The sequence below is a fragment of the Melospiza melodia genome, unplaced genomic scaffold (genome assembly GCF_035770615.1).
Source record: "Melospiza melodia melodia isolate bMelMel2 unplaced genomic scaffold, bMelMel2.pri scaffold_210, whole genome shotgun sequence".
Classification (NCBI taxonomy): domain Eukaryota; kingdom Metazoa; phylum Chordata; class Aves; order Passeriformes; family Passerellidae; genus Melospiza; species Melospiza melodia.
This window is the reverse complement of record NW_026948546.1, coordinates 43,368-53,446: the sequence shown is the minus strand read 5'-3', so window position 1 is coordinate 53,446 and position 10,079 is coordinate 43,368. Positions and strand designations below refer to the sequence as shown.

The following is a 10,079-nucleotide window of genomic DNA, read 5'->3' as shown; positions in this document are numbered from 1 at the left end:
TTTAAAGGAATTTTTTGAGGGTGTTTTGGGGTATTTTTTTGGAATTTTTCTGAGATTTTTGGGGGGGAACTTTTCAGAATTTTTCTGAGATTTTTTGGTTTTGTTTTTTTTTGGTTTTTTTTTTTTGGGGGGGGGGGATTTTTTAAAAAGATTTTTCTGAGATTTTTAGGGAATTTTTAAAGGAATTTTTCCAGAATTTTTCTGAGTTTTTTTGGGGATATTTTTGGGATTTCTTTTGAAGTCTTCGCAGATTTTTTTTTATTATTTTTTTAGGGATTATTTTTCTGGGAATTCCAGGAAATTTTTTGTGGGTTTTTTTTTTGTTGTTTTTTTGGTTTTTTTTGGGGTGGGGGGTTTTGGAGAATATTTCAGGAATTTTTTTGGAATTTTTGGGGCCAAAATTCTCTGAAAAATCCCAAAAAAATCCCCCCAAAAAAGCCAAAAATCCCTCTAAAACCACAAAAATTCCTGAAAAATTCCCCAAAATCCCCAAAATTCCCATTTTTTCCCTGTTGCAGGAGTTCAAGCTGATGTTTGGGATGCTTTTCTCGCTTCGCTCCTTCGTGGCCAAGATGAGTCCCACGGACATGTATCCAAAAATGCAATTTGGGCAACACAAAAACCCCCAAAAATCCTCCAAAAATTCCCCCAAAAACTCCCCAATAATCCCCCCAATAATCCCCCAAAAATAAAAAAAAAATCTACCCAAAAAATAAGAAAAAAAATCCAAAAAATCCCAAAAAAATTCCCCCAAAAATCCCCCTAAAGTTCCCAAAAAAATAAAAAAAAATTCCCCAAAAAATCCCCCAAAAATAATAAAAAAAAATCCCCCCAAAAATAAAAAAACAATCCAAAAAATCAAAAAAAAAAAGACCCAAAAATTCCCCCAAAAATCCCCCTAAAGTTCCCCCAAAAATGCCAAAAAAATCCCCCAAAAATTCCAAAAAAAATCCCCCAAAAATCCCCCAAAAATTCCAAAAAAATCCCCTCAAAATTCTCCAAAAATTCCCCCAAAAAATCCCCCAAAAATTCCAAAAAAATCCCCCCAAAATTCCCCCAAAATTCAAAAAAAATCCCCCCAAAAATTCCTAAAAATTCCCAAAATTTGGGGCATTTTTGGGGGGGGAATTTTTGGGGGATTTTGAAGGAATTCATTTGAAATTTTTGGGATTTTTTTGGGGGGGATATTTTGGGGAGGTTTTGGGGGAATTTGGGAAATTTGGGAAATTTTTTAAAACTTTTTTGGGATTTTTTGGGGGATTTTTTTGGGGGGATCTTTGGGGAATTTGGGAAATTATTTAGAATTTTTTGGGAATTTTTGGGGATTTTTTGGGGGGATTTTGGGGGGAATTTTTGGCTCCTTTTTTTGGGCTTCTTTGGATTTTTTGGGGAGATTTTTTTTTATTTTTTGGGGGATTTTTTTGGGGTTTTTGTGTTCCCCAAATTCCATTTTTGGGGGGAAATTTTGGGGACTATTTGGGGGGGAATTATTGGGAGGTTTCGGGGAATGTGGGAAATTTGGGAATATTTTTGGAATTTTTGGGGAACTTTGGGGAGATTTTCAGTGGATTTTGGGGGATTTTTGGTGAATTTTTTTGGAATTTTTGGGGTTTTTTTTGGGGGAGTTTTGGGGAGGTTTGAGTGGATTTGGGGAATTTCTGGAGAATTTTGGGGGCATTTGGGAACTTTGGGATTTTTTGGGGGATTTTTTGCGGAATTTTGAGGATTTTGGGGGGAGTTTGGAGGGGATTTGGGGAGATTTGGGAACTTTGGGAAAATTTTTTAATTTCTGGGGAATTTTGGGAAGATTTGGGGAAATTTTGGAGGGGATTTCGGGGGAATTTTTGGGGCATTTTTTGGGGGGAATCTTGGGGAATTTGGGAACTTTGGGAATTTTTTAAGAACTTTTTGGGGGATTTTAGGGGAATTTTGGAGAATATTTGGGGGCATTTGGGAACCTGGGGAAATATTTTGAATTTTTTTGAATTTCGGGGCGGTTTTGGGGGGGATTTGGGCGGAATTTTGAGGGGATTTGAGGAGATTTTGGGCCCATTTTGGTCAAATTTATTCCGATTTTTGGTCTCTCTGTCCCTGCCCAACCTCTGGATCCTTTCCCAAGAAAATTCTGGAATTTTTGGGGGAGTTTTGGGGAGGTTTGAGTGGATTTGGGGGATTTTTGGGGGAATTTTTGGGGAATCTTTTTGGAATTTTTGGAGAATTTTGGGGGCATTTGGGAACTTTGGGATTTTTGGGGGGATTTTGGAATTTTAGGGTGGATTTTAAGCGGCTTTTGGGGGATTTTTCCTTATTTTTTTTGGGAATTTTTGGGAGGGGGGGGCATTTTGAGGGAATTTCTGGGATTTTTGGGAATTTTGGGATATCAGGAAGGATTTGAAAATTTATGGAGATTTTGGGGGATTTTGGAGGAGATTTGAGAGGAACTTTGGGGGAGTTTTGGGGAGGTTTGAGTGGATTTGGGGGATTTTTTTGGGGGAATTTTTGGGGGATTTTGGGGAGGAATTTTGGGGGATTTTTTGGGGATTGCTTTTATGGATTTTGGGGAATTTTGGGGAGATTTTTGGGGGGATTTTTGGGGCGATCTTTTGGGAATTTTTGGGAATTTTGGGGGGATTTTTGGGGGACTTTTTCGGTCATTTCTTTGGGGATTTTTGGGGGGGGATTTTTTTTTTTATTTTTGGGGGATTTTTAGGGGATTATTGGGGGGATTTTGGGGTTTTTTGGGAGGAGTTTTTGGGGTTTTTGTGTTCCCCAAATTCCATTTTTGGGGGGAAATTTTGGGGACTATTTGGGGGGAGTTATTGGGAGGTTTTGGGGGATTTGGGAAATTTGGGAATATTTTGGGGGAACTTCGGGGCGATTTCGGGGAGATTTTCAGTGGATTTTGGGGGAATTTTGGTGAATTTTTTTGGAATTTTTTGGGGGTTTTTTTGAGGGGGGTTATTTGGGCTTTAGAAATTGGGGAATTTTGGGAATTTTGGGGAATTTTTGGGGAATTTCCTTAACATTTCTCGGGCGGGACGGCTTCGTCTCGTTCCACACCAGCCGCTACCGCCTCCATTACCTGGAGACGCCGTCGGGGCTGCGCCTGGCGCTCAACACCGACCTGGGCGTGCCCAGCGCCCGCGAGGCCCTGCAGCACATCTACGGCAACGTGAGGGTTAAATTTCCATGGATTCCACCAAAAAATGGGGTGAAAGGGGGGCTGGGGCAAAAAAAACAGGGCTTGGGGCAAAAAAAACGGGGTTTGGGGCAAAAAAAATGGGGTTTGGGGCAAAAAAAAGTGGGTTTGGGGCAAAAAAAATGGGGTTTGGGGCAAAAAAAATGGGGTTTGGGGCAAAAAAAACGGGGTTTGGGGCAAAAAAAATGGGGTTTGGGGCAAAAAAAATGGGGTTTTTACGGCGTTTTTTCGTGAAAAAATGGGGGTTTTCGTGAAATAATTTGAATTTTTCTCGCTAAAAAAATGGGGTTCTTCCCCAAATAATTTGGTTTTTTGATTTGATTTTTTTTCACTAAATTTGATTTTTTTTCACTAAATAATGGGGTTTTCATGGGGTTTCCCCACTAAATAATGGGGTTCGGAGTGAAAAAATGGGATTTAAAAAAAAAAAAAAAAATGAGGGTTGGTGCAAAAAAAAATGGGGTTTTTAAGGCATTTTTTTTCAGGAAAAAATGGGGGTTTTCCTGGAATATTTTGCCTTTTTTTTTGCCAAAAAACGGGATTTTTTTCCCAATTTTTTCCTTAAAAATGGGATTTTTCCTGAAATAATTTGATTTTTTTTTTTCCCCTAAGATAAAGGAGTTTAAGTGGGGTTTGTAAGGAAATCGTGGTGGGGTTTTTTTTCCCCCAAAAAGAATCTACGGCAGCGTGAGGGTTAAATTTCCATGGATTCCACCAAAAAATGGGGCGAAAGGGGGGCTGGGGCAAAAAAAAAATGGGGTTTGGGGCAAAAAAAATGGGTGGTTTTTACGGCGTTTTTTGGCGAAAAAATGGGATTTTTCCTGAAATAATTGGAATTTTTTCCCCAAAAATGCGATAATTTGAATTTTTAAATAAAATAATGGGGTTTGGAAAGAAAAAAAATGGGATTTTTCATGAAATAATTTGAATTCTTTTCATTAAAAATGAGATTTTTCCCCAAATAGTTTGACTTTTTTCAGGAAAAACGGGGTTTGTAACAAAAAAATGGAGATTTAGCGGGGGTTGATCGTTTTAAAAATGGGATTTTTCCTGAAATAATTGGAATTTTTTCCCCAAAATAAGGCGATTTCCCCCAGATTTTTCGTGGGGTTTTCCCCTAAAAAAATTGTTTGTTTTTTTTTTTTCTCAAAATAATGGGATTTTTATCAGATATTCCCCCCTTTTTCCCTAAAAAACGCGATTTTTTTTTCTCAAAACAATGGATTTTTATCGGATTTTCCCCTCCCTAAAAATGAGAATTTTTTTTCAACAAATTCACGGGATTTTCATGGGGTTTTTCCCCCCCCAAAAAATAGGATTTTCCCCCAAATTCGTGGGATTTTCATGGGGGTTTTTCCGTAAAAAATCGGATTTTCCCAAAAAAAAAAGAGATTTTCGTGGGATTTTCGGGGTTTTTCCCCAAAATTTCGGGATTTCGCCCCAAATTGAAGGGATATTTTTATTTTTTTGCAGCTTTTTGTGGAGCTGGTGGTGAAGAATCCGCTGTGCCCCCCCCGGGCCCCCATCCAGAGCCTCCTGTTCCGGCAGCGCCTCGACGCCTTCGTGCGCAGCCTGCCCTACTTCGGGCCCCGGAACCCCAACAACTGAGCCCAGATCGGGGAAATCCACCCCAAAAATGGGATCGGCCACCCCAAAAACCCCAAAATTGGGATCTGCGACCCCAAAAATCCCAAAATTGGGATCAACGGCCCCAAAAACACCAAAATTGGGATCGGCGACCCCAAAAAACCCCAAAAATGGGATCAGTGACCCCAAAATTGGGATCTGCGACCCCAAAAACCCCAAAAATGGGATCAGTGACCCCAAAAATGGGATCGGCCACCCCCAAAAACCCCAAAATTGGGATCTGCCACCCCAAAAACCCCAAAATTGGGATCAATGGCCCCAAAAACACCAAAATTGGGATCAGTGACCCCAAAAACACCAAAATTGGGATCAGTGACCCCAAAAACCCCAAAATTGGGATCTGCGACCCCAAAAACCCCAAAATTGGGATCAACGGCCCCAAAAACCCCAAAATTGGGATCAACGGCCCCAAAAACACCAAAATTGGATCGGTGACCCCAAAATTGGGATCGGCCACCCCAAAAACCCCAAAAATGGGATCGGCCACCCCAAAACCCCCAAAATTGGGATCTGCGACCCCAAAAACCCCAAAAATGGGATCAGTGACCCCAAAATTGGGATCAGCATCCCCAAAACCCCAAAATTGGGATCTGCGACCCCAAAAATCCCAAAATTGGGATCAACGGCCCCCAAAACACCAAAATTGGGATCAACGGCCCCAAAAACACCAAAATTGGGATCTGCGACCCCAAAAACACCAAAAATGGGATCAGTGACCCCAAAATTGGGATCAGCATCCCCAAAACCCCAAAAAATGGGATCAGTGACCCCAAAAACCCCAAAATTGGGATCAGTGACCCCAAAATTGGGATCAGCATCCCCAAAACCCCAAAAATGGGATCAGTGACCCCAAAATTGGGATCAGCATCCCCAAAACCCCAAAAAATGGGATCAGTGACCCCAAAAACCCCAAAATTGGGATCGGCAACCCCAAAAACACCAAAAATGGGATCAGTGACCCCAAAAACCCCAAAAATGGGATCGGTGACCCCAAAAACACCAAAAATGGGATCAGTGACCCCAAAAACCCCCAAAATGGGATCGGTGACCCCAAAAATGGGATTGGTGACCCCAAAAACCCAAAATTGGGATCAGTGACCCCAAAAACCCCAAAAATCCCCAAATAAAACCCAAAATCCCAAATTCAGCAGAGCCTCGGTTCCTTCTTTGGGCCCCGAAATCCCAAAAATTGACCCCAAATCCCAGTAATTGACACCAAAAATCCCCAAAATTGTCCCAAAATCCTAAAAATTGACCCCAAGATCTCAAAATTTGACCCCATAACCTGACCCCAAAATTGACCCTAAAATCCCAAACATTGACCCCAAAAATCCCCAAAAATTGTACCAAAATCCCAGAAATTGACCCCATAACCTGACCCCAAAATTGACCCCAAAATCCAAAAATTTGTCCCAAAATCCGAAAAATTGACCCCAAAAATGGGATCGGCGACCCCAAAAACCCCAAAAATGGGAATCTGCCACCCCAAAAACCCCAAAATTGGGATCGGTGACCCCAAAAACCCCAAAAATCCCCAAATAAAACCCAAAATCCCGAATTCAGCAGAGCCTCGGTTCCTTCTTTGGGCCCTCAAAGCGGAGGGGTCCCAGTTTGTCCCAGTTTGTCCCAGTTTGTCCCAGTCCATCCCAGTCCATCCCTGGCTGTGTCTTACCTCTGCCCAGTACAAACCAGTACAGACCAGTACACACCAGTACAGACCAGTACACACCAGTACACACCAGTACACACCAGTGCCGCTTCACCAACACCTTTATTGACACCAGTAACGCTCCAGTATAAACCAGTACAGACCAGTGACAGCTCCCAGTATAAACCAGTACAGACCAGTGACAGCTCCCAGTATAAACCAGTAACAGCTCCCAGTATATAACAACATTCCCAGTATAAACCAGTACAGACCAGTAACAGCTCCCAGTATAAACCAGTAACAGCTCCCAGTATAAACCAGTACAGACCAGTAACAGCTCCCAGTATAAACCAGTACAGACCAATAACGGCTCCCAGTATAAACCAGTACAGGCCAGTAACGGCTCCCAGTATAACCCAGTAACAGCTCCCAGTATAAACCAGTAACAGCTCCCAGTATAAACCAGTACAGACCAATAACGGCTCCCAGTATAAACCAGTACAGACCAGTAACAGCTCCCAGTATAACCCAGTAACGGCTCCCAGTATAAACCAGTACAGGCCAGTAACAGCTCCCAGTATAACCCAGTAACAGCTCCCAGTATATAACAACATTCCCAGTATAAACCAGTACAGACCAGTAACGGTTCCCAGTACATAACAACATTCCCAGTACAGACCAGTACAGACCAGTAACAGCTCCCAGTATAACCCAGTAACAGCTCCCGGTATAAACCAGTACAGACCAGTAACAGCTCCCAGTATAACCCAGTAACAGCTCCCAGTATAAACCAGTACAGACCAGTAACAGCTCCCAGTATAACCCAGTAACAGCTCCCAGTATAAACCAGTACAGACCAGTAACAGCTCCCCAGTATAAACCAGTACAGACCAGTGACAGCTCCCAGTATAAACCAGTACAGACCAGTACAAACCAGTACAAACCAGTACACACCAGTACACACCAGTACAGCCCAGTACAGCCCAGTACAGCCCAGTACACACCAGTACAGCCCAGTACACACCAGTACACACCAGTACAAACCAGTACAGCCCAGTACAAACCAGTACAGCCCAGTACAAACCAGTACACACCAGTGCCGTACTGGGCACGTCACGGTTCCATCGCCGTTCTCCATCCTGGGGGAACTTTGGGGCATTTTGGGGAAATTTTGGGGGAATTTTTGGGAATTTTGGGGGGAATTTTTGGAATTTTGGGGGGAATTTTTGGAATTTTTGGGGAATTTTTGGGAATTTTGGGGAATTTTTGGGAAAATTTTGGGGAATTTTTGGGGTGGATTTTGGGGAAATTTTGGGGAATTTTTGGGGTGGATTTTGGGGAAATTTTGGGGAATTTTTGGGAAAATTTTGGGGGGAATTTTTGGGAATTTTTGGGGAATTTTGGGGAATTTTTGGGGAAATTTGGGGGATTTTTGGGGAATTTTTGGGATATTTTTGGGATATTTTTGGGATATTTTGGGATATTTTTGGGGTGATTTTGGATATTTTGGGGTCCCGTTTCAGATGGCCACGGAGTTCTCGATGCCCTCGGGGTCCAGGTAGGGGTAGGGATATTTTGGGGTGAATTTTGGGATATTTTTGAGCTGTTTTTTGGGATATTTTTGGGATATTTTGGGGATATTTTTGGGATATTTTGGGGATAGTTTTGGAGTGTATTTTTGGCTGACTTTGAGATATTTTTGGGGTGATTTTGGATATTTTTGGGGATATTTTTGGGATATTTTGGGGATATTTTTGGGGTGATTTTGGGATATTTTTGAGCTGTTTTTTGGGATATTTTGGGGATATTTTTGAGCTGTATTTTGGGATATTTTGGGGTGTATTTTTGGCTAATTTTGGGATATTTTTGGGGTGATTTTGGGCTGTTTTGGTGTCTCTCAGATGGCCACGGAGTTCTCGATGCCCTCGGGGTCCAGGTAGGGGTAGGGATATTTTGGGGTGAATTTTGGGATATTTTTGGGGATATTTTGGGGATATTTTTGGGGATATTTTTGGGGATATTTTTGGGGTGAATTTTGGGATATTTTTGGGATATTTTGGGGTGTATTTTGGGATATTTTGGGGATATTTTGAGCTTTTTTGGGATATTTTGGGGTGTATTTTTGGCTAATTTTGGGATATTTTTGGGGTGATTTTGGGCTGTTTTGGTGTCTCTCAGATGGCCACGGAGTTCTCGATGCCCTCGGGGTCCAGGTAGGGGTAGGGATATTTTTGGGGGTGATTTTGGATATTTTTGGGATATTTTTGAGCTGTTTTTTGGGATATTTTGGGGATATTTTTGAGCTGTTTTTTGGGATATTTTGGGGATATTTTTGAGCTGTTTTTTGGGACATTTTTGGGGTGATTTTGGACATTTTTGGGGTCTCTCAGATGGCCACGGAGTTCTCGATGCCCTCGGGGTCCAGGTAGGGGTAGGGATATTTTGGGGTGAATTTTGGGATATTTTTGGGATATTTTTGAGCTGTTTTTTGGGATATTTTGGGGATATTTTTGAGCTGTTTTTTGGGATATTTTGGGGATATTTTTGAGCTGTTTTTTGGGACATTTTTGGGGTGAATTTTGGACATTTTTGGTGTCTCTCAGATGGCCACGGAGTTCTCGATGCCCTCGGGGGTCCAGGTAGGGGTAGGGATATTTTTGGGGGTGATTTTGGGATATTTTGGGGTGATTTTGGGATATTTTTGGGGATATTTTTGGGATGTTTTTGAGCTGTTTTTTGGGATATTTTGGGGTGTATTTTTGGCTAATTTTGGACATTTTTGGGGATATCTCAGATGGCCACGGAGTTCTCGATGCCCTCGGGGTCCAGGTAGGGGTAGGGATATTTTGGGGTGATTTTGGGATATTATTGGGGATAATTTTGGGGGATATTTTTGGGGATATTTTTTGGGATATTTTGGGGATATTTTTGGGGTGATTTTGGGATATTTTTGGGGATATTTTGGGGATATTTTTGGGGATATTTTTGGGGTGAATTTTGGGATATTTTTGGGATATTTTGGGGTGTATTTTGGGATATTTTGGGGATATTTTTGGGGTGATTTTGGGATATTTTTGAGCTGTTTTTTGGGATATTTTGGGGATATTTTTGAGCTGTTTTTTGGGATATTTTGGGGTGGATTTTTGGCTAATTTTGGGATATTTTTGGGGTGATTTTGGGCTGTTTTGGTGTCTCTCAGATGGCCACGGAGTTCTCGATGCCCTCGGGGTCCAGGTAGGGGTAGGGATATTTTGGGGTGATTTTGGGATATTTTTGGGATATTTTTGAGCTGTTTTTTGGGATATTTTGGGGATATTTTTGGGGTGATTTTGGGGTATTTTTGGGGTGAATTTTGGACATTTTTGGGGTGGATTTTGGGATATTTTTGGGGTGATTTTGGACATTTTTGGGGATATCTCAGATGGCCACGGAGTTCTCGATGCCCTCGGGGTCCAGGTAGGGGTAGGGATATTTTGGGGTGATTTTGGGATATTTTTGGGATATTTTTGAGCTGTTTTTTGGGATATTTTTGGGATATTTTGGGGATATTTTTGGGGTGATTTTGGGATATTTTTGAGCTGTTTT

The 10,079-nt window shown here is 41.7% G+C and overlaps 1 protein-coding gene across 1 annotated transcript; it reads left to right on the top strand.

Moving 5' to 3' along the window:
* Positions 1-572: 572 nt before the first annotated feature.
* LOC134433593 (trafficking protein particle complex subunit 1-like) lies at positions 573-5,111 on the top strand. The gene is made up of 3 exons (XM_063182410.1): positions 573-589; positions 2,974-3,172; positions 4,673-5,111. The coding sequence occupies exons 1-3, from the start codon at positions 573-575 to the stop codon at positions 4,805-4,807; spliced, it is 351 nt and encodes a 116-aa protein (XP_063038480.1). The 3' UTR covers positions 4,808-5,111.
* Positions 5,112-10,079: the final 4,968 nt, after the last annotated feature.